This window comes from Lagenorhynchus albirostris, chromosome 3, assembly GCF_949774975.1.
Source record: "Lagenorhynchus albirostris chromosome 3, mLagAlb1.1, whole genome shotgun sequence".
NCBI lineage: Eukaryota > Metazoa > Chordata > Mammalia > Artiodactyla > Delphinidae > Lagenorhynchus > Lagenorhynchus albirostris.
The window spans coordinates 127,148,651-127,173,521 of NC_083097.1; the positions used below are offsets into that span (position 1 = coordinate 127,148,651).

Sequence of the window (24,871 nt, forward strand, 5' to 3'; positions counted from 1 at the left end):
GGCTGGTTTCCCTGGGTCTGACTGCCTGGGTCTGACTCTCTCTCCACATCTGTTCTCCTCTTGTTACCCCTGTGAGCCATCTAACCCTTAGTGCGGTCATGCACTTCCCCATTGAGAAGGCTCAAAGGTTTCCTTTAGTTCTTATGATAAACAGGAAACCTTCAGGTACAGTCAGGGCCACTCAGGCTCTAGCCCCACCCCTACCTTATTCCTTCTCAGTGAGGAGGACTCAGCCTGGGCGTCACTTTGTTTGAGAAACTTCTCTGATGTCTCAGCCGCAGCAATTTCAAGTCTAGGTCAGTCGCCCTCCTCTCTGCTGCCCTGGAGTCCCGTGAGGATCCTGTTCTAATTCTTCTCCCATTGTGTTGTAGTTGTCTGTTTACCTGTACTGTGATCTCCCTACATTGTAAGCTCTGAGGGCAGCAACTGTCCAGTTCGTCATTTTACTCCAAGCCCCTGGCACAGTGCCTGGCGTACGATCAAAACCCAGTGAAAAGTTTTTGAATGAAAAGGAGGACTAAGCGCTGAGACTGTGAGGCATTTATAAATGGGGAGAGGTTACCAGGAAGCCAGTGGGGCCCAGAGGATAGAGGTGATCTGCCGTGTCCCAGCTCTACGGCCTTGGACAGATCACAGCTTCTCACTGCCTCAGTTCCCCTTTCTGGGAAATAAGAACAGTCATTTCTGCCAGGATTGTCAGGAAGAGCAAAAGATGTGTGTGAGCTTTCTAATACTGAACTGGCGCTATGGGGAAGTAGGATGCTGCAAGAGCTTTATGCTTTGCGTGAGTCATCCCGATGGAAATGGACGCTGCATGGATTGGCTGATCCCCTGACTGACGCTGCCATTTCTCCCCGGAGATCTGAGCCCAGAATGGTCAAGCATCCAGTCCATTGACCTTGAACCGTTCTAAATAGACGGAGAAAGAGGAGGGCAAACCTGCCTGGTTCCCAGCTTCTGCTGTGCCTGTCCCATGGCTTTCACCTGCTCCACGTGCAGGTGCAGATGGAGCCTCTCACCGTGGGCCCGGGATGCTTGGGAACCCTTCTGTATCTCATTTTCCCTAAGTCATGGTTGCTGTATTGTAGAGAAGCACTGAGACACACTGAAATGCTTCCTAAAAAGGTAGATGTCACAGGGTGTGTCTTCAGCAGCAGTTCTGTTCGGAAGATTACAGTTTCATTGCAGAGAGCAGCCGTGAGCAGATTCTGAGAAGCTTGTCGAATGCCCTAGGGATCAGAATAACCTTTCAGGCCAGTCTGGTTTTAGAACTCTGATCAGTGAGGCATTGTACAAGGACAGATTGAGAAAATCGAGAAAAACGTCTTTTCAGGAGTATCAGCGTTTCGCACAGGACACCCTAATCAGCAGGGCTTTGGGGACTAGGTTTATTGTATGGCCAGCCAAGTGGTAGCCCTGAAATGGGCTTTTGTTTTCTGAAAGTCTTTCTCTTTCCCTCTGATGCCTGCTTTTAAATTTCCAAATGTTCCTGCCCCTTCAAGAGAGAAGAGTCGGGTGGTAGCTCGCATAAGTGAAGATAAGTGGATCAGGGGCCGCAGAAGCAGCCCACATAATCTGAAGCCATAGCTGAGCATCTGTCTTCTTTCCTCTGATGTTTCAAACCCAGCTACCCTGATCTTTCTGCCTCCATTCGGGTGTGATTTATTTGGCCATCCCAGCAGGTGACTATCCTGATTCTAGACTTGCCAGCACTCCAGAAGGCTTCGGTGCTGCACTGAGTTTAATTATAGAGCCACTAGCTGGTTTTTTCCCCAAGGATTTTTATCATCTCTTCTTGGAACAAGTAAGACATTTTGTCAATCTCAGTTTCTTCCAGGATGTTCTGCTCATAGCATTAGAACATCTTCTAGGTATTAATTTCGACCACAGAGGAATTCAGTATGCGTCATGCACAATATAATCACCACTTTTAAATAGATTTCCAAGGCAGGGAGGTCTGTGTTTCTCACTTCATAATGCATGAGGGTCTTATGTGAAGTGGAGCTTTGCTTAGGGGCAGTGTCCTTCCCTTTAATGATCAAGTCAGATCTGTGAATACTTACTGATGATACCTTTTTACTCCTCTGCACAGTCCTAGGCCTGGGATAAGATAGACATGTCCCATGGTGAGTCAGCAGTCTCCCTGAGAAGCTACACATGAAGCAGTAGTAGGATAGTAACCCTAGTGGAATGCAAAGATGGATTTTGCTCCTGCCTCTTGCCCTGTGTGGTCACTGTCCGATTCTAGGGAGCACTGAATTAAATGGGAAGGATATAAATAGGCTTGTTGGAGTTATATTGCATTTTTTATAACATCTTTATTGGAGTATAATTGCTTTACAATGGTGTGTTAGTTTCTGCTTTATAACAAAGTGAATCAGTTATACATATACATATGTTCCCATATGTCTTCCCTCTTGCGTCTCCCTCCCTCCCTATCCCACCCCTCTAAGTGGTCACAAAGCATCGAGCTGATCTCCCTGTGCTATGCGGCTGCTTCCCACTAGCTATCTATTTTACGTTTGGTAGTGTATACATGTCCATGCCACTCTCTCACTTTGTCACAGCTTACCCTTCCCCCTCCCCATATCCTCAAGTCCATTCTCTAGTAGATCTGTGTCTTTACTCCCGTCTTGCCCCTAGGTTCTTCCTGACCTTTTTTTTTTCCTTTTTTCTTAGATTCCATATATATGTGTTGGCATATGGTATTTGTTTTTCTCTTTCTAACTTATTTCACTCTGTAGGACAGACTCTAGGTCCATCCACCTGACTACAAATAACTCAATTTTATTTCTTTTTATGGCTGAGTAATATTCCATTGTATATATGTGCCACATCTTCTTTATCCATTCATCTGTTGATGGACACTTAGGTTGCTTCCATGTCCTGGCTATTGTAAATAGAGCTGCAATGAACATTTTGGTACATGACCCTTTTTGAATTATGGTTTTCTCAGGGTATATGCCCAGTAGTGGGATTACTGGGTCATATGATAGTTCTATTTTTAGTTTTTTAAGAGACCTCCATACTGTTCTCCATATTAGTTGTATCAATTTACATTCCCACCAACAGTGCAAGAGGGTTCCCTTTTCTCCACACCCTCTCCAGCATTTATTGTTTGTAGATTTTTTGATGATGGCCATTCTGACTGGTGTGAGATGATATCTCATTGTAGTTTTGATTTGCATTTCTCTAATGATTAATGATGTTGAGCATTCTTTCATGTGTTGTTGGCAAATCTATATATCTTCTTTGGAGAAATGTCTATTTAGGTCTTCAGCTCATTTTTGGATTGGGTTGTTTGTTTTTTTGATATTGAGCTGCATGAGCTGCTTGTAAAGTTTGGCTTTGTCAGTTGCTTCATTTGCAAATATTTTCTCCCATTCTGAGGGTTGTCTTTTGGTCTTGTTTATGGTTTCCTTTGCTGTGCAAAAGCTTTTAAGTTTCATTAGGTCCCATTTGTTTATTTTTGTTTTTATTTCCATTTCTCTAGGAGGTGGGTCAAAAAGGATCTTACTATGAGTTATGTCATAGAGTGTTCTGCCTATGTTTTCCTCTAAGAGTTTGATAGTGTCTGGCCTTACATTTAGGTCTTCAATCCATTTTGAGTTTATTTTTCTGTATTGTGTTAGGGAGTGTTCTAATTTCATACTTTTAAATGTACCTGTCCAGTTTTACCAGCACCACTTACTGAAGAGGCTGTCTTTTCTCCACTGTATATTCTTGCCTCCTTTATCAAAGATAAGGTGACCATATGTGTGTGGGTTTATCTCTGGGCTTTCTCTCCTGTCCCATTTTTTTTTTTTTTTTTTTGCGGTACGCGGGCCTCTCACTGTTGTGGCCTCTCCCGTTGCGGAGCACAGGCTCCGGACACGCAGGCTCAGTGGCCATGGCTCACGGACCCAGCCGCTCCGCGGCATGTGGGATCTTCCCGGACCAGGGCACGAACCCGTGTCCCTTGCATCGGCAGGCAGACTCTCAACCACTGCGCCACCAGGGAAGCCCTAGTCGTTTCCCTACAAATTGTGAAAGTTTTTGTTCTAGTTCTGTGAAAAATGCCAGTGGTAGTTTGATAGGGATTGCATTGAATCTGTAGATTGCTTTGGGTAGTAGAGTCATGTTCACAATGTTGATTCTTCCAATCCAAGAACATGGTATATCTCTCCATCTATTTGTATCATCTTTAATTTCTTTCATCAGTGTCTTATAATATTCTGCATACAGGTCTTTTATCTCCTTAGGTAGGTTTATTCCTAGATATTTTATTCTTTTTCTTGCAGTGGTAAATGGGAGTGTTTTCTTAATTTCACTTTCAGATTTTTCATCATTAGTGTATAGGAATGCTAGAGATTTCTGTGCATTAATTTTGTATCCTGCTACTTTACCAAATTCATTGATTAGCTCTAGTAGTTTTCTGGTAGCATCTTTAGGATTCTCTATGTATAGTATCATGTCATCTGCATGATACTACATCTTTACTTTTTCTTTTCCGATTTGGATTCCTTTTATTTCTTTTTCTTCTCTGATTGCTGTGACTAAAACTTCCCAAACTATGTTGAATAATAGTGGGGAGAGTGGGCAACCTTGTCTTGTTCCTGATCTTAGTGGAAATGGTTTCTGTTTTTCACCATTGAGGACAATGTTGGCTGTGGGTTTGTCATATATGGCCTTTATTATGTTGAGGAAAGTTCCCTCTATCCTTACTTTCTGCAGGGTTTTTATCATAAATGGGTGTTGAATTTTATCGAAAGCTTTCTCTGCATCTATTGAGATGATCATATGGTTTTTCTCCTTCAATTTGTTAATATGGTATATCACGTTGATTGATTTGCGTATATTGAAGAAACCTTGTATTCCTGGGATAAACCCCACTTGACCATGGTGTATGATCCTCTTAATGTGCTGTTGGATTCTGTTTGCTAGTATTTTGTTGAGGATTTTTGCATCTATGTTTATCAGTGATATTGGCCTGTAGTTTTCCTTCTTTGTGACATCTTTGTCTGGTTTTGGTATCAGGGTGATGGTGGCCTCGTAGAATGAGTTAGGGAGTATTCCTCCCTCTGCTATATTTTGGAAGAGTTTGAGAAGGATAGGTGTTAGCTCTTCTCTAAATGTTTGATAGAATTCGCCTGTGAAGCCATCTGGTCCTGGGCTTTTCTTTGTTGGAAGATTTTTAATCACAGTTTCAATTTCAGTGCTTGTGATTGGTCTGTTCATATTTTCTATTTATTCCTGGTTCAGTCTCAGCAGGTTGTGCATTTCTAAGAGTTTGTCCATTTCTTCCAGGTTGTCCATTTTATTGGCATAGAGTTGCTTGTAGTAATCTCTCATGATCCTTTGTATTTCTGCAGTGTCAGTTGTTACTTCTCCTTTTTCATTTCTAATTCTGTTGATTTGAGTCTTCTCCCTTTTTTTCTTGATGAGTCTGGCTAATGGTTTATCAATTTTGTTTATCTTCTCAAAGAACCAGCTTTTACTTTTATTGATCTTTGCTATCATTTCCTTCATTTCTTTTTCATTTATTTCTGATCTGATCTTTCTGATTTCTTTCCTTCTGCTAACTTTGGGGTTTTTTTGTTCTTCTTTCTCTGATCGCTTTAGGTGTAAGGTTAGGTTGTTTATTTGAGATGTTTCCTGTCTCTTAAGGTAGGATTGTATTTTTATAAACTTCCCTCTTAGAACTGCTTTTGCTGCATCCCATAGGTTTTGGGTCACTGTGTTTTCATTGTCATTTGTTTCTAGGTAGTTTTTGATTTCCTCTTTGATTTCTTTAGTGATCTCTTGGTTATTAAGTAGTGTATTGTTTAGCCTCCATGTGCTTGTATTTTTTTTACAGGTTTTTTCCTGTAATTGATATCTAGTCTCAATGCATTGTGGTCAGAAAAGATACTTGATACAGTTTCATTTTTCTTAAATTTACCGAGGCTTGATTTGTGACCCAGGATATGATCTGTCCTGGAGAATGTTCTGTGTTCTCTTGAGAAGAATGTGTATTCTGTTGTTTTTGGATGGAATGTCCTATAAATATCAATTAAGTCCTTCTTCTGTAATGTATCATTTAAAGCTTGTGTTTCCTTATTTTCATTTTGGATGATCTGTCCATTGGTGAAAGTGGGGTGTTAAAGTCTCCTACTATGATTGTGTTACTGTCGATTTTCCCTTTTGTGGCTGTCAGTATTTGCCTTATGTATTGAGGTGCTCCTATGTAGGGTGCATAAATATTTACAATTGTTATATCTTCTTCTTGGATCAATCCCTTGATCATGATGTAGTATCCTTGGTCTCTTGTAATAGTCTTTACTTTAAAGTCTATTTTGTCTGATATGAGAATTGCTACTCCAGCTCTCTTTTGATTTCCATTTGCATGGAATATCTTTTTCCATCCCCTCACTTTCAGTCTGTGTGTGTCCCTAGGCCTGAAGTGGGTCTCTTGTAGACAGCATATATACGGGTCTTGGTTTTATATCCATTCAGCCAGTCTGTGTCTTTTGGTGGGAGCATTTAATCCATTTACATTTAAGGTAATTATCGATATGTATGTTCCTTTTCCCATTTTCTTAATAGTTTTGGGTTTGTTATTGTAGGTCTTTTCCTTCTCTTGTGTTTCTTGCCTAGAGAAGTTCCTTTAGCATTTGTTGTAAAGCTGGTTTGGTGGTGCTGAACTCTCTCAGCTTTGGCTTGTCTGTAAAGGTTTTAATTTCTCCATCAAATCTGAATGAGATCCTTGCTGGGTAGAGTAATCTTGGTTGTAGGTTTTTCTCCTTCATCACTTTAAATATGTCCTGCCAGTCCCTTCTGGCTTGCAGAGTTTCTGCTGAAAAATCAGCTGTTAACCTTATGGGGATTCCCTTGTGTGTTATTTGTTGTTTTTCCCTTGCTGCTTTGAATATTTGTTCTTTGTATTTAATTTTTGATAGTTTGATTAATATGTGTCTTGGTGTATTTCTCCTTGGGTTTATCCTGTACGGGACCCTCTGTGCTTCCTGGACTTGATTAACTATTTCCTTTCCCATATTAGGGAAGTTTTCAACTATAATCTCTTCAAATATTTTCTCAGTCCCTTTCTTTTTCTCTTCTTCTTCTGGGACCCCTATAATTCGAATGTTGGTGCATTTAATGTTGTGCCAGATGTCTCTGAGAGTGTCCTCAGTTCTTTTCATTCTTTTTTCTTTATTCTGCTCTGCAGTAGTTATTTCCACTATTAATATCTTCTAGAGAATTTTTATTTCATTTATTGTGTTGTTCATCATTGTTTGTTTGCTCTTTAGTTCTTCTAGTTCCTTGTTAAACTTTTATTTTCTCTATTCTATTTCCAAGATTTTGCATCATCTTTACTATCATTATTCTGAATTCTTTTTCAGGTAGACTGCCTATTTCCTCTTCATTTGTTAGGTCCGGTGTGTTTTTACCTTACTCCTTTATCTGCTATGTGTTTTTCTGTCTTCTCATTTTGCTTATCTTACTGTGTTTGGGGTCTCCTTTTCACAGGCTGCAGGTTCATAGTTCCCATTGTTTTTGGTGTCTGTCCCCAGTGGCTAAGGTTGGTTCAGTGGGTTGTGTGGGCTTCCTTGTGGAGGGGACTAGTGCCTGTGTTCTGGAGGATGAAGCTAGATCTTATCTTTCTGATGGGCAGGTCCACGTCTGGTGGTGTGTTTTGGGGTGTCTGTGGGCTTATTATGATTTTAGGCAGCCTCTCTGCTAATGGATGGGGTTGTGTTCCTCTCTTGCTAGTTGTTTGGCATAGGGTGTCCAGCACTGTAGCTTGCTGGTCGTTGAGTGAAGCTGGGTCTTGGCGTTGAGATGGAGATCTCTGGGAGATTTTTGCCGTTGATATTACGTGGAGCTGGGAGGTCTCTTGTGGACCAGTGTCCTGAAGTTGGCTCTCCCATCTTAGAGGCAGAGACAGCACTGACTCCTGGCTGGAGCACCAAGAGCCTTTCATCCACACGGCTCAGAATAAAAGGGAGAAAAAATAGAAAGAAAGATAGAAGATAAAATAAAATAAAGTTATTAAAATAAAAAATTATTAAGAAAAAAAATTTTAAAAGTAAGGAAAAACAAAAAATCGGACGGATAGAACTCTAGGACAAATGGTAAAAGCAAAGCTATACAGACAAAACCACACACAGAAGCATACACATACACACTCACAGAATAAGGAAAAGGGGAAAAAGTAATAAATCTCGCTCTCAAAGTCCACCTCCTCAGTTTGGGATGATTTGTTGTCTATTCAGGTATTCCACAGATGCAGGGTACATCAGGTTGATTGTGGAGATTTAATCCGCTTCTCCTGAGGCTGCTGGGAAAGATTTCCCTTTCTCTTCTTTGTTCTCACAGCTCCCGGGGTTCAGCTTTGGATTTGGCCCCGCCTCTGCGTGTAGGTCGCCTGCGCATGTCTGTTCTTCGCTCAGACAGGACGGGGTTAAAGGAGCCGCTGCTTTGGGGGCTCTGGCTCACTCAGGCCGGGGGGAGGGAGGGGTACTGATGCGGGGCGATCCTGCGACGGCAGAGGCCGGCGTGACGTTGCAGAAGCCTGAGGTGCGCTGTGTGTTCTCCCGGGGAAGTTGTCCCTGGATCATGGGACCCTGGCAGTGGCGGGCTACACAGGCTCCCGGGAGGGTAGGTGTGAACAGTGACCTGTGCTTGCACACAGGCTTCTTGGTGGTGGCAGCAGCAGCCTTAGCGTCTCATGCCCGTCTCTGGGGTCCGCGCTGATAGCCGCGGCTCGCGCCCTTCTCTGGAGCTCCTTTAAGCGGAGCTCTTAACCCGCTCTCCTCCCGCACCAGGAAACAAAGAGGGAAGAAAAAGTCTCTTGCGTGTTAGGCAGGTCCAGACTTTTCCCTGGACTCCCTCCCGGCTAGCTGTGGTGCACTAACCCCTTCAGGCTGTGTTCTCCCCGCCAGTCCTCTCCCTGCGATCTGACTGAAGCCGAGCCTCAGCTCCCAGCCCCGCCCGCCCCAGCGGGTGAGCAGACAAGCCTCTCGGGCTGGTGAGTGCTGGTCCGCACCGATCTTCTGTGCAGGAATCTCTCAGCTTTGCCCTCCGCACCCCTGTGGCTGCGCTCTCCTCCGTCTCTCCGAAGCTTCCCCGCCCCCCGCCCCGCCCCCCCGCAGTCTCCGCCCACCCGCGAAGGGCTTCCTAGTGTGTGGAAACGTCTCCGCTTTCACAGCTCCCTCCGAGAGGTGCAGGTCCGTCCCTATTCTTTGTCTCTGTTTTTTCTTTTGCCCTACCCAGGTACGTGGGGGAAGTCTGAGGTATTCAGCCAGCGTTCAGTAGATGTTCTGTAGGAGTTGTTCCAGATGTATATGTATTTCTGACGTATTTGTGGAGAGGGAGGTGATCTCCGCGTCTTACGCTTCCGCCATCTTGAATCTCCTCCACCTTGTATTTTTAATTGTTTTTATTTTTGAAAGGATATATGCCTGTGGAAAAGACTCCAGATGTTCAAAGGGCATACAGAAAATGTTCAGTTTCCACTTGCCTCTCTAGGACCCCAGTTTTACAATTTTCCATTTCAGGGACAACCATATTACCAGTTTCTTATGTTTCCTCCTGAAGATGTTTGGTGTATGTAAGAATGTCACATGTATGTGTGTGTGAAGGGGAGTGCTTTTCCCTATTTTTCCTTTTTTAGACAGTTGGTACCATACTGTCGACACTGTACTGCTTCATGCTTTTTTCACTTCATCATATATCGTGGAGCTCGTACCACATCAGCGCCTGGAGTTCTGTCTCCTACATTTTAACATTTATATGGGAGTGCCATGATCTATTTAACCAGTTCCCCGCTGATTAACATTTAAACTCTTTTCAGTCTTTCAGACTTAAATAATGCTGCAGCAACTTATTTTTTATGTAAGTGTATGTGCGCATGTGTAAGTATATCTACAAGATAAATCCCTAGACCTGAAATTTTTTGTGCAAAGGACACGTGCGCTTGTAACTTGGATAGATATGGCCAAATCACCTTGGGACTGTTTTGCACTCTCATTGCTGGTGTATGAGCGTACAGAGCCGGCTCTGAACGTGTCTCGGCTCTCTCTGCAGGCTGTACCAGTCAGTTAAGCTGCTCTATTCCATCGGCATCTTCTTCACGTATGCCCTCCAGTTCTACGTCCCGGCCGAGATCATCATCCCCTTCTTCGTGGCCCGTGCACCTGAGCATTGCGAGCTGGTGATAGACCTATCCGTGCGCACCATGCTGGTCTGCCTGACGTGTGAGTAGAGGACAAGATCATTGCCTTGTCTGTTTTCTTCCAGAGGGCATCGAGTCGCCAGGGCTTTCATGAGAGAGAACTTGTATCATAGTGAAATGGCCAGTGCTGTGTGAGCAGAGAACTTGAGGTGCAGTGTCAGCTTCAGAGTTGAGGCACGTCCGTGAAGGGAGTGAATTGATTATAGATGTGCTCTAAAGGACACGGGAATGGAAACGGTGCTTTATTTATAGATATGGCCTAAAATGCAATGACGATGGTCATAATTTATGCTAAACATGTGCAATTACTATTCCGTATGAAATATGGCAAAAGTTTAAAAGAGAGCCATTTAACCCATATGCATAATGAGTACTATAGGTTACTTTGATAGCAGGTGTATGTTTGTTTGTTTTTTCAAATAATTGTGTTTCCAATGTGACAGTCTATTCCTTGGATTTCATTTTGAGACTGCTTGATACTATTCCAGACACTTTTGGATGTTGGTCTTAACTAAATTGTGTTTCTTAGAAAATTTCTGTTGATTAACATAGGTGTTTGACTTATCACTTTGTGTTTTATTCCTCTTCCCTGACCACACACCCAGGAGCGTGAGTTGAGAGACGAGATATCATCCTATTTGTTCTTGGTTAAAACTGGTATAAGTTCAAAAATAAAAATAAATTCTTTTTTTTTTTTGGAAGATTCTGTGAATTGATAGAATAGAGAATCCTTGAATAAATTGGTCTGTAATATCTAATTTAAATTTCTAGGCGATTTGCAGTTCCTTTCCAAATTGAATGCTTGAATCATAGATTTCTCTTCTTGGCTGTGTTTAAGTTTTTTTTTTTTGGGGGGGAAAGAAACGTCTTTCCTTATTATATTGAGACTTCCCTGGGACTTTCTTTAAATTATCCAGTCCGAGCCTCTGTCTCTGGAGTAAAGATAGTTCTATGTGATTTTTTAACTAGACCAGAATGGAATGTTTTAGGGATGAATGATGTGAATGTTGTCTAGCATGCACTCATAGTATGGAAAGTCAGAAATGAGTTTATTGGTTAACTGTTAGCAAGAGGAGGACAGGGAAGAGGCTGTCCATCCTTACCCAAGCAAACGTGGGGATCAGACTAGTGCCCATCCTGGAATGGACCTCCTCAAGCCACCTGCAGTTGTCTTCCTGATATTACTTCTAGGGCAGTGGGTGGAAGCTCAGCATCCTGGATCTGCGTGGAAAAAACTCACTGGAGCTGAGGAACTAAAGACTGTCCCTTGACCTTAATCTTGGGCAGCTCTCCTGCTGAAGATTTCTTATAGGGTGGACCTGGGTAGGACCGTGGGTACCTTGGATTCCCCAGCCCCAGAGAGCTGATGGCAACCAAGAATCTGACTTCTTGTAGCCTTTATTTGACAGCCCTTCCGGCTCTCTCCTAGACCAGCCTAGAGAAACAACCCACTGGCTGCAGGCCACTGCTGCCCCAAAGCGACTGAAAGGAAGGAATGTGATATAGCTTGCTTTTCCAGTAAATTGCCTTAATGTGTGATAAGATAGGATGCTTAGACTCTTCTAGATTTTACTCCTGTCTCCTGCTGGCAACTCTGGAGGCTTTGATCAAATATGTATGTTTCCTCTGTGGATGGATTAGCTCTGAGTGTTGAGGAGACAGCTTGCACGTGAAAAGCATTCATAATGTCAACTCTCAGGGCCCTGATTCTTGAATGCAAGGGGCATTGGAAGAAAGGATAGGGATAGCTCAAATAACGAGCTTTGTTTCAGAGTGGTTCCTCGAGAGAAGGTAGGTCTGTCTGGGTACAATGTGCTGTCTCTGCCGGAAGACCTGGGGCACTGAGCTGGCCCTGACTCCTCTCACCGCCCCATTTTCTTCTCAAGCCTGGCTTAGCCTCCGCTACCATATGTCGCGCTTCCTGCCAGGTTCCTCTCTGCTGCGCCCCGCAGGAACCAGCAGTCTCTGATTCACAGACCTCATACTATCCTTAGATGCCTCTTGGTTTTCGCTTTGCTTTTCCTGGCACTGTCTGTGGGTCTCACCTCCCTTCTACAGCGTGATTCTCAAATGACATGAGCCGCTTTTGATCTTCAAGCGCATTGGGTTGTTTTTCCCTTCTTCTGTGGTCACTTGTGACTTAGCCTTACATTGTCATCCTATTAAAGGGTGCAACCCCTTCATCTCCCAGCCCTAGGCTTCTCTTGCTTTCCCTGGAGACTGTGAAGTAATTGTGGGATTCAGGAGAGGCATTTTACTGTAGCACCAATTTAATTGCACTTATCTGAGTTCATTTGTTTTTGTTCCTCTGTACCTTCAGATCCTTTTGCAGAAGGTTAATTGGTATATGATTTTAGATCTTTGATATAACTGATTGTTTTCAATTATACCTATAAATTTTAATGGCAGCTCATTTTATTGCCATTTTGAGTATTTTCTCGTCATTTTCTCAACTTTCTCTCTTCCTCACCCTCGTCCCCAAGGAAAGCAGGAGCATTTGGTCAGCCTCATTTTTTTTTCCACTTGGAATTCAACCATCTCACCACTCTTCCCCATCCACCAAAGATGGTTGTGCCTACTTTTTTTAAAAAAATAAATAAATTTATTTATTTATTTTATTTTGGCTGTGTTGGGTCTTCATCGCTGCACGCGGGCTTTCTCTAGTTGCGGCGAGTGGGGGCTACTCTTTGTTGCGGTGCGCAGACTTCTCATTGAAGTGACTTCTCTTGTTGCAGAGCTTGGGCTCTGGGTGCCCGGGCTTCAGTAGTTGTGGCACACGGGCTCAGTAGTTGTGGCTCATGGGCTCTAGAGTGCAGGCTCAGTAGTTGCGGCGCACGGGCTTACTTACTCTGAGGCATATGGGATCTTCCCGTACCAGGGATTGAACCCATGTTCCTTGCGTTGGCAGGCGGATTCTTAACCACTGTGCCACCAGGGAAGCCCTGTGTCTACTTTTTGATGCTTAATTTCACACTGTTGGAGAGGAGAGGAAAGGAAAATAACACACGTCAGAGACTGGTGCTCATTTTCTTATGATTGCACGTGGGACAGTAGTTACTTCCAGTCTGTATGTTTGGACATGCAGGCTTAGCAGGCCACCTTATGTCCAGAACTTGTGTAGAAGGGGCTGGAAGAGGCTGGCTCCACCTGAGGGCAGCCGGGGCTGTACGAAGAGTAGTTTCTTTGGATTCCTTGAGGCCCTAACCTGTCCTTCAGTGGTTCGAACTGATTCTCTGTGGCATTTGCCACTTGAAACATTTTACTTCAGTTAGGTATGAGAATGTCACAAACCTGTTATTGAAGATAGAATAACAACAAAACCACCTCAATTAAGAAACCTGTTCAGAATAGAATGTAAAACATGCCAAGCAGCCAGACCCTTTAGAGCATGAAGCTTCCAGGTCCAAACAAAGTGGTTTTTCAATGCCTTTTGGCCGTTCACACGTCTCAGCCTTGCAGCTATAAAGAAAAAGGGCAGCAGCATTAATACCTGTACACTGTGCCCCCTGTCCCCACTGCGGGGACGGTTGTAAGGCTTCAGCTTCTTCATCTGTAAGATATGAAGGGTATCCGATCGCCTCATGTCTAAAATTCTGTGATGCTGCACAACTACTTTGAGCCTGATTTTAAATTTCTACCAAAGTATTGCTCGAAAAAAGAAGGTTAATGTAAAAACACCTGAAGACTGTCTAGATCTGGAGTAAGTAAAAATGAAATTCCCAATATCCCAGTGACTTAAAATAATTTTTCTTGCATTTTATCTTCTGTGTTAATCCTCATGGGCGCTTTTTTTTTTTCTTTTTTAAAATTTTATTTATTTTTGGCTGCATTGGGTCTTCGTTACTGCACGTGACCTTTCTCCAGTTGCGGTGAGTGGGGGCTACTCTTCGTTGCGGTGCATGTGCTTCTCATTGCAGTGGCTTCTCTTGTTGTGGAGCACCGGCTCTGGGCGCACGGGCTTCAGTAGTTGCAGCAGGTGGGCTCAGTAGTTGTGGCTCACAGGCTCTAGAGCACAGGCTCAGTAGTTGTGGTGCACGGGCTTAGTTGCTCTGTGGCATGTGGGATCTTCCCGGACCAGGGCCTGAACCCGTGTCCCCTGCATTGGCAGGCAGATTCTTAACCATTGCGCCACTAGGGAAGTCTGTCATGGGCGCTTTTTACAAAAAGTTGCAATTCTAGTGTACATATAACTTTGCCTTTTGCATTTTGTTTAAAATTACATCATGAATATACATATCCTTCATAAATATTTTTATGACCGCATGGTATTCCATTTTATTGATGAATTGTATTTACTAAACTATTCCTTTAATGTTGGACGTGTAAGTTGTTTCCCGTGCTTTTTGTATTATTTTTAAAATTTATACTCCCACTAAATGAAATTGTATATCCTGGCCAAGGCTGCTATTAATTTAAAGGCAGATTTCTAGCAATTTAAGAGTCCCATAGGTGGGCCTCGCCAGCGTTGATCATAATAAATAACAGTAAGCACTTCTGGACACGGGAGCTGTAAGTGTCCAAGGAATTTCTGTCAGTGCGTGTTTGTCTCTCAAGTGCTTGCTCTCCTCTTGTGCATAAGTCAGCTCTTTCTGCTGCTGGTCTACAACCACAGGCTCCAGAATCCCAATCAGCTCCTTCTCTGAACATGGCCATTGGCCTCCTGCTGCTTCAGCAGTTAAAGTCACATTCTCAGTGTTTCTTAACCCAAAGGGAAGATGTTTTGTAATACCACTGGAGCCCTCTTCACTAATCATGTGGTCTGGTTATCCTCAGGGCCCCCTTTCTGTTCATGCCACAGCTGGGCTAATGCAGAGGTCTGGCAACTGCCAGTTGGGAGTTTGTGGGCTTCCTCTTTGCATGCGGTGCTCTTTTCGTGGGGAAGTAGGGATAGGGTATCCCCAGTTGGCTGCTTTCTGAGATCTCAGCCTTCTTGGGTTTCTCTTTCTAGAGGGCTTTATTTTAACTCATGGAGTAAAGACATTCAGTGCTAGAAGAGGTTTTAGTCGCTCCTATATCTTTCCCAAGTCCTGATTCCCACCTATGGAATTAGTGAAAACTAGTTTGTCACATTTTGCCTTGTAGGTAAACAGATGCCTTGGCTAGTGAGCCCTCAGTTTGGGCCCCTTTCTCTTCCTCTTCCCCCAGTGTATTAGCGGGAGGCTCACTCTTCCCGCCTTCTTCCCCCATTATCTTTCTCCAATGTCAGCCTGTATTTTGGTTCAGCTAAATATCCAGTCCAGCTAGGACAGGAAGACAGTGCTCCATTTGCAACCCTGTGGCCCTGGCTTTAAAAGAAAAGTTTTTGCCCTTTTAAAAATATTTCTATTAAGGATATTTTTGCTAAACATACTTATCTTGTATATCTGTTGTAGTAAAAACAAGAATGAGTATTTAGATTGCTTTTTAAAGTCATGATGAAATGGAACATCTCCGTCCAATCTGAGAAAAGATTCTGATCTCACAAGCTTCTGTTTCTGTTTTCACTTAATTCTTATCAGAGTGGAGCACGAGTGACTTCACTTAACTCGTATCATGAAGTACCCATCTGTCCTCCGGGCTAATACGAGAGAGGGAAGGGGAGAAAGGGAAGGGAGAGGACAGACTGTCAGAGCTGGGAGGGCTGGGCAGGTCCTCTGACTTATCTCCTCCAGGGGCTCATTGCCTCTGCTAAAATCCTCCCTTCTCTTGAGTGGGCTGGAGCATCCTGGGGACCAGGAGGAATAACTCACACTCCCTTTAACGGTACAAAAGCAGGCAGGCTAGAAGCTACGTTTTTGGCCCAACCATGTGTTCTTAGAGCGGAATCCCGTCTCTCCGCTGTGCCACTCTGGAGCAGCACACGTTGCTTCCCAGTTGACAGTGAGTTGAGGGACATATCCCAGAACACATTCCTACGTGACTAAATCTACATTGCACAGTTCCTTAAAATTTCAGAGTCGAGTGTGACTTGAGTGATCATCCAGTGTTAATACAATCACCATACTTCATGCGTACGTGAACTGAGGCTCAGAATAGGAACTGATTTCCCCCCGAGGTCACACACAGCCTACTACTGAGCAGGGACGGGTGATGCTATTAGCTGACATGTATGAAGCACTTGTTATGTGTGTAGTACTCTAGGTTCTTTACGTGAATGATCTCATTTGACCATCCCTTTTTAGCAGTACGGGAGATGAGTCTTAAACAGGTTAAGAAACTGGCTGGTTAGTGGTGGATTGGAGCCTAGGTTCTGAGTCCAGACCCTTAACCACACCCAGGCTTAGGTCTGATGGCTGCCTCAGCTGTTTCCACCCCACTGCTCACCCAAACTGGAACATCTGGAGCCACCACTGTGTGGTTAAACATTAGGCAGAGAGAGACCCAGACCCCAGAGAGGGCAAGTGTCTTATTCCAGGTCACACAGCAGATCAACATTTGTTGAGCGTCAGGTTATCCATGATGAGAATGCCGTTTTGTCATCAGCCTACAGACACTTCACTTCCACCTTTCCTCCATATTCAACCCTGAAGGTTTGAGGGACATCACCAACTCTATTTAGAAGTAACTAAAGGCTGAAACAGACTATTTTTAACTTGCAGAGCAAGTTAAAAGCTTATCCTTTGTTTAGACTTTCTGAAGGCTTCAGAACAGTGAGGGTATTCATGGATAATTGCCATGGTGGTTGAATATAGAAGAAAGAAAGAGGAAGGGATTGCCCCAGGGCTATAAAACCCTGGGCAGCAGAGGCAGATCTGAGACTCATTTTCCTTGTACCCCCTTTTGTTATCCAGGCTTCAAAATCCTTGTCTGGTGTCCTCTACAAAGCAGAGAGAGGTCAGGGCTGACCTGTACCGGATTCCCTACCACATGATTGTGGTGCATCCCTGGGAAAGCTAACCCGATATCAGACTCCCCCAGTTCTTCACAGACAGGATCTTTCCGCCGATCAGCCAGATCCCCTGTTCTCCCTCCTGCTGCATGTATCATTCTGTATTTTCTTTTTTGGCTGCATTGGGTTTTCGTTGCTGTGCATGGGCTTTCTCTAGTTGCAGTGAGCGGGGCCTACCTCATTGCGGTGCGCGGGGCTTCTCACTGCGGTGGCTTCTCTTGTTGCGGAGCACAGGCTCTAGGTGCATGGGCTTCAGTAGTTGCAGCACGCAGGCTCAGTGGTTGCAACATGCGGGCCCTAGAGCGCGTGGGCTTCAGTAGTTGTGGTGCTTGGGCTCAGTAGTTGTGGCTCGCGGGCTCTAGAGCGCAGGCTCAGTAGTCATGGCACATGGGCTTAGTTGCTCTGCGGCATGTGGGATCTTCCTGGATCAGGACTCAAACCCGTGTCCCCTGCATTGGCAGGCAGATTCTTAACCACTGCACCACCAGTGAAGTCCCATTCTGTATTTTCTTGATCATCAGGTCTATGATGTGACTGCAGCAGGGGCTTAAGGTCCTGGACTCTAGTCCCAGCTCTGTCACTTTCTATCATTTGAATTCTTTGGACCTTTCCTTCCACAGGGACCATAATAATGTGGAGTTCCGTACCTGTGGAGCGGAGGGAAATTCAGCTCAGTGGATGCTTCCCAGTGCTGTCTACTAGACACTAGATGGTCTGTGTGATGGGAGTGTTCTAGGTGTGCTGTCCAGGACAGTAGCCACTAGGCACAGGTGGCAGTTGAGTCCTTGCAATGTGGCCAGTGTGATTGGGGAACTGAATTCATTTAGGTTTAGATAGCTAGTGACTGCGGCGTTATCGGACAGCACAGCTGCAGAGTGAGTGTAAGACAGGTGACGTGACCCTGCTCCTCCCCTGCTACATCCCGGCTCCTAGCATGCCTCTTCCTTTGCCGCATGGAGTGGTATTCCAGTTTAAAAGTAGGTGTTTCTCACAAAGCCTGGCCTCTAAATGCAGCCCACTGCTTTCGTCTGGTGCTCAGCCAAAGAAGCAGCGATCGATTCAGGCAATCCATCTGGAGCGTAGAAAGGCTATATGGGACTCTGGCCAATACAAGACGTTCTGGTCTCTCACCACTGTGATGCCTTCCTCAGAGCAATTTAACTACATTTCTGCTTTATGAAATGAAGTGAGAACTGAAACCCCCGTGTCTAGTGTGAGTCTCTCATAGGGATCAGTGAGGTAACAGACGTGCCCTGGATCACGGTCTCAACGCGCAGGACCTCCGGCTGGAGCCCCGCAGCGGGGAAGACGATCCATCAGAATACATTCGATGACTAACGAGTTAACAATGCACTTTCCATAAGCAACAAGATGTATACTAGTGATGAGTAATATTGACTGTATTATGTGCCTGGTGTACACCAGGACTCTAGTTAAGTGCCCGTGTAATCTCCTCTGATCATCGCAACATCTCTGTGACGTAAGAGCTTTTTGTATCCCTGTTTTGCCAACAAGAACGCTGGGAAATAGAAAGGAGCCATGTGTCACTCAAGGCAGAGCCAGGGTTCACACACAAGTGCCTAATTCCAGAGGCCATAATCCTCAATAAACCTGTGAAACATTGGCCTTCACCCCCAAGCTGGCTGGTGGTACAGGCGCTGGTGTGCTCTGCAAGCCGATGGCGTTTCCTCATGCAGCCCCCACTCATCTTTTTTTTTTTTTTTTTTAAGCCAAACACATCAGGAGCTTTTTTGTTTCAGGCAATAAATCCGGACGGCAATGGCAATTCAGTTTCTTTTTTTTTTTTTCTTAAATTTATTTATTTATTTATTATTTTTGGCTGTGTTGGATTGTTTCTGTGTGAGGGCTTTCTCCAGTTGTGGCGAGCGGGGGCCACTCTTCATTGCGGTGCGCGGGCCTCTCACTGTCGCGGCCTCTCGTTGCGGAGCACAGGCTCCAGATGCGCAGGCTCAGTAGTTGTGGCTCACGGGCCCAGTTGCTCGGTGGCATGTGGGATCCTCCCAGACCAGAACTCGAACCCGTGTCCCCTGCATTAGCAGGCAGACTCCCAACCACTGCGCCACCAGGGAGGCCCCTCTTTTTAAAAAATATTTATTTATTTATTTATTTTTGGCTGCACTGGGTCTTAGTTGCAGCATGCGTGATCTTTGGTTGCAGCATGCAGACCTCTTAGCTGCAGCATGTAGACTCCTAAGTTGCGGCATGTGGGCTCTTAGTTGCGGTATGTGGGAACTAGTTCCCTGACCAGGGATCAAACCCGGGCCCCCTGAAATGGGAGTGGAGTCTTACCCACTGGACCACCAGGGAAGTCCCCCCCATTCACCTTTATCATCAGTTGCACCTTGCTCGTGTACACCTGGGCTGAGTTTCAGGTGTGGGAGCCACTGGTTTGTCCTGGCACAGGGACGCAGTCATCATGGGGGGCCTTGCTTCTGAGGTTGGCCTACACACAGACCTGCTTCTCCTTTCCCTGTGTGAAAACGCTCTGTGCAATGGGGCTGATATGGGATCGTTCAGAAGAAGGAGGGTTTTCTCCCCGTTTCGTTTCTTGTCATTCAAGTAGAGTGGTTTGTGTTGGAGGTACCCTCAGTGGTAAGAAGATGAGCAGTCGCTCAGAAAAGGTTCACCTCCTCTTCTGCTCTCCACTCGCTCTCCTTTGGTAGGACCGGGTTACCCTGGAATGTAATTTGGTTCCTTTTCCTCAGAAAGGTGGAAATCAAGGACTGTGGCAGGTGAAGCTGGGAAATCTGGTTTCCAGTCCCAGTTCTGCCATCCTTGCTGTGAGACCCGGGTCATGCCACATCTCCGGGCATCAGTTTTCTCATCTGTGGAATGAGAGATTGGACTGAATGATGTCTCAGCTTCCTTGGAGCTCTCCATACTATGAGAAGAACACTTGCTAAATTTGCTGAACAGTGAGGTGGTCTCTCTCAGCTCTGGGCAGTCATCAACAGGCGTGTCCTCTCTCCCACAGGCGTCTTGGCCATCCTCGTCCCTCGCCTGGACCTGGTCATCTCCCTGGTGGGCTCCGTGAGCAGCAGTGCCCTGGCCCTCATCATCCCGCCCCTCCTGGAGATCGCCACCTACTACTCAGAGGGCATGAGCCCCATCACCATCGTCAAGGACGCCCTGATCAGCCTCCTGGGCTTCGTGGGCTTTGTGGTGGGGACGTGTGTGACCCTCTACGAGCTGATCCAGCCCAGCAGCGCTCCCATCTTCGTCAACTCCACCAGTGCCTTTGTATAGCGGGCTGGGTGCGTTCCCTGCACCGGCCCACTCCGCCCTGTATGTTCCCCAGCACCTGGCCCCAGAGCCTCAGGTAGGGTCCAGGCTCTGGGGAGAGGCAAGGTTGCCATCCATGTACCCTTACCTGGCACCTGGGTTCCCTGAGCCAGATAGGGTTGAGGGCAGGTAGAGAGTCGGCAGCAGATATGTGGGAGGTACCTCTAGGGGCAGTGCCATCTCTGTTCATTTGTACTTACTTTAACCCGGAACTTTTCAACTCTTTTCCCTGATCACGCCTTCCCCCCTTACTGCCTGCCCTTCTCCTTCTGACCCACCTCATCCAAATTATTCCTGTTGCACAGCTCACTTTATTTAAAAATTTTAATGTCTCTCACCTCATGTGTTCTCCTCGCCCGGGCCAGGCCTAGATGATGTCAGTGGAAATGCCCTTCTTTATGCCCTTGCCGGGCCCATCTCTTATCTCTCTCCCAAATATTTTACCTCAATATTTTCCTACCTGTTCAAGTCTCCACCTCGTAGTGGAGCCTACCTAGTAGTTTAAAACCAGCTGCCCGAAGCTGGAGTTTTTAGCCTTTCCTGTCTCTGGCGTGCTGTCATCCTCGGCGACACCTCCTCTTCTCCGGTTTCCTCGTGTGGGTCACGATACTGTTATGATCTTAGTTGCTGGAACTCCTGGAAGGTATCAAGTGCTGCCAAAGTTGAAAATATTTATATTTTATTTAAAATCAGCCTTTGTTTTTAGACTCCGTCTCTGGATCTGGGACTGTTGTGAATTGTTCCTTCTTCAGTAAACCCTTGCTCGGCTTCTCCCGCTGAGAAGAAGCTTAACGCAGGAGATGTCTGCTTAGACCCTCCGCACCCTTGGCCAGGGACTCCAGAGATTTTCATCAGGATCGTCAGAGTGTGGACCTTTGTGGGGCACCATGGACCTTGCCTCCCGTTGACCAGCCAGATTCCCTACTGAGAAGACATGAAGGGCTCAGGAGATGTTTGCCGGTGCACAAGGCCGAGGGGAAGGACGGCCACGTGGGGTGTGTTTCTCTCCATAGGAGGCTTAGAAAATGGCTGCGTTGTGCATTCAGGCCTGTTTCCCAGCCTCAGCCCCTGACAGACAAGCGTCACGGCAACGTCCAGGAAGACACCCAGACTCTTGCCATGGACAAGAAGACGAGGCCAGTGTGCCCAGAGCGTGTGAGATTCAGTTCGTAGAGTTTGCAGCAGCTGGTCCGACACTACGAGTGGTGCTCAGTTGTTTACAATCCCCAGAGGATGAGGAGGATGGGCAGAAACAGTGCCCCGCCCCAAGCTGCCTCCAGGACCTGGACTTCCAATGGTTGGGGCTTCGGTCTCCTGTGTTCTAAACACTAATCATGCCCTTGTCTCTGCCCGCCTGCCCCCGCGCCCCCCCCCTCCACCCCCCCATGCATGCCTCCCTCGGTATCAGAAAAGAAACAGCCTCAGGGCTGACTCACCTCAAGGTCGGCCTTCAGGTTTGGGAACAAACTGCCGAGAAGGCAGGGGAAGGTCCCTTGCCTTGCTTTCGGCTGCCCCGTCTTCCCTCTTGGTGTGAGAAGTATTGCAGAAGGGTGTTCATTGACTCTCCATCTCTTGAGCTGTGTGTGTGTGTGTGTGTGTGTGTGTGTGCGCGCGCGCACGCTCCCCTGCATATATAACAGCGTTCTGCTGTCCTCTACCCCTGCTACCAGGCTCTTGCCTGAAAGTGGGGAGAACAGCACCACTTTATCAGGGGTTTTGTTTTTGTATTTCACCAAAGCTCCTAGGGGCTGTGACTTGCCCTCACAGCCCCAGCTTTTTCTTTCTCTTCTGTTCCAAAGCCAGATTCTCTCATTGCAGTGACTCCTGGCCCACCTAATAATTTATTCACTTAGGAAGATGCAGTCAGTGGTGATTTGGTCTCCCTTAGGAAAGTGACACTTTCCTCCATCCTTTCTGCTCTTCGGTGGTCACTCACAGGTGCTTACATGACCAGGGTTCTAGCTGGAGGTGGCAGCAGCCCTGCCCTCTGAAGGCTTTCCCTGCCCTCGGGCTTTCTCAGTAACTTCTAGTACCAAAATGTAACTTCAAGAACTGTCAGCTCCTCTTTGCAAGCCCCGTCCAGCAGTCTTTCCAGAGTGGTCCTGAGAGTTGTTTTCAGCGAGAAGGTGCAGGCCAGTAGAAGGGGGTCAGATGTGTAGCCCACCCACAGCTTCCACGGCGGAGGCTCTGGGCACTGCTAGAGGCAGTCCTCTCCAGGTGGGTCTTGAGACCCGGACTGTGATGCTGGGACCTGAGGACTGGGTGGCACAATACTGAGGTCCTCTGGCCCCAGGTCTCTTGCTTCAGAGCCCCTGCCCAGGGAAGGTGGTGCATAGGAGAGACAGCTCTAGCCTTGGGGCTTCGGGAAGCTAGTTTGGCCTGGTCTTCGTCCTGTTCAATTGCTTTCCCGTGCTTTTGCTGCTTTGACAGCCCGATGGCATGGCTGCTTCAGGAGACCTAGGCAAGGCGGACCCCATGGGGACCTTCCGGCTAGTGCAGTTGCACAGCAATGAGGTACCGAGTAAAGGGTCGGCCAGAGGTCGTAGTGGAGGAAGCCCTTCCTCTTCTGGAAGCAGCCCGCGGGGCCAGCTCAGGGAAGCTTACTCCTCTGCTGCCCACGGGGCTGCTCAGTCAGGGGGCCCTCCCTGCTTTCCTCCCAGTGCTCTTAGGAACCAACTGCCCAGCCTCTTCCTGGGCCCTGCTTTAGTCTCTGGTGAGAAGGCCCCAGCATCAGTAAGAGACTGATCGGGGAGCAGCAGAGCGAAGGCTTTCAGGAGTGTGAGGCCACACCTGTCAGACCAAACCAAACCGTGGGGCTTTCTGGCCCACTGCTGTTGGGCTCTGTGTCCTCCTCCAGTCTCCCCAGGGCAACCCCAGATTCCATCGGCCCAGAGGTAGCTTCTCAGAGCCCCTTGTTCTGTCCTGCAAATGCCGCTATTGGGAGCAGGTTTCCAACTCCCTGTAGGCAGTATACCTCTCCTTAAATGTAGGTTCTTGCTGGGAACAGCATGACCTGGCATCTACTATTCCCTTTTTCCTAGAAGTTGTACCATTCACAAGTGGCATTATTTATATTTATGTTGTGCTGTTGTCCAGCTGCTAGGAGCCCTTCATCTGCACAGAGGTATGTGACTGTGTGGCATGTCTTAGCCTAGAACCTGCCGCTTACACCCTCCTTCTCTGTCACTGACCTCTCCAGCCAACTTCACGGGCTGAGGCTCACCGTTCACTCTCTACCCCCAGGCAAACAGGTACATTAGGAAAATCCTTTCCCCCTCCCTGTTCGCCTCTCTTTTTTTCTAAAATGTCTCCCTTCCTAAATTGTAGAACATCATCTGTGTTTAACTACATGTTCACCTCATGCTTTTTGGAAGTGCAGAGTCTCAATTTATGTCTGTTTACAGCTCCCTCTCTTCACTATTCACCGCAAGGGGGTCTGTATCAGTTTAGTTCATGGCCGATGGGACGTTAAGGCGAGACCCGGCATCGGCCCCGCTTAGAACACAAAGCTGCTTTGTCACGGTGGAAATAAAAAATGTAAGTGGCATGACTTGGTGTACAGGAGTCGGCTCGACGTCCGCCTTAGAATTAATTTTTTCAAAGTACATTACACGTCTCCAAGGGGAAAGGAGAGTGCTTTGTCTTTGAAATCACGGTCAATACTTTTTAGACAGTCCTGCTGGTTGCAAGGCTGTTTGCTCTCACAGCATCTGCCTGTGGCATTTCTTCCCTGTCCTTGTACCACTGGGTCCTTTCCTGGCCAGGAGACATAAACGGTGCTGATCTAAGGTTGCCAGAGTTGCAGTGGGGAGTGAGGGTGCCTGTTGTCAGCCGTGTTCTTCTGTTTCAATCAAGGTGGTGCTGCAGAAGTGATTTTGTTTTACTGAACAATAAAATCATGTGGCTCTGTTGTAGAACATGTCAGTGGATGTGTGAATAAGAGGAATATGAAAAACTACCCTCCAGCAGGTCTTGATAACAAGACAGTCCTGTGTATGTTATGTGCCTGCGTTGGATGTGTGTTTCCCGCATGGTATGTATAGAGACGTGGATCATGCTGGAGCTCATGGAAGATCTTATTTTGGGTTCTGCACACGATTCATGTGTTAAACTTTTCCTTAATAAATGAATTTTATTTTTGATGTTTGAGAGGTTGCAGTCTGTGTCCTTGTTTTCACTTTTTTTTTTTTTTTTTGGTCACTCAGATCCCTTTACTAGATGTTATGCCAAAATGTTTCTGGTTTATGTCACAGAGCTCATCCAGGGGTGTAGTGGGAACAGCAGAACCATCTGTGGATGGAGAGTCCCCAAGAAAGGGCGGTAGTTATTTTTCTGTTAGACAATCCTGCCCTTCCTAAGTGTGCTCCTGCTTCTCTCAAAAACTTGAGTAGGAATTCTCAGCCCCCTCTGTGTGTGTCAGATGACCACCCAGGACAGTTGTGGTGGTCAGTTTCAAGTGTCAAGGTGGTTGGGCGATTGTATTGAATCACCCAGTTATTCAGTCA

General features: G+C 46.2%; 1 protein-coding gene across 3 annotated transcripts in view; it reads left to right on the plus strand.

The window, feature by feature from the left end:
* Nucleotides 1–24,871, plus strand: part of SLC36A1 (solute carrier family 36 member 1) — a 145,634-nt gene that overhangs the window by 31,104 nt on the left and 89,659 nt on the right. For 2 of the 3 annotated variants that reach the window (XM_060144062.1, XM_060144064.1), the window contains 2 exons: nt 10,048–10,217; nt 20,059–21,715. In XM_060144062.1, coding sequence (XP_060000045.1) covers nt 10,048–10,217; nt 20,059–20,330 — 442 coding nt within the window. In that variant the 3' untranslated portion in view covers nt 20,331–21,715. Of the gene's footprint in view, nt 1–10,047; nt 10,218–20,058; nt 21,716–24,871 lie in introns of those variants that run through there. The other variant, XM_060144063.1, reaches the window with a different exon arrangement.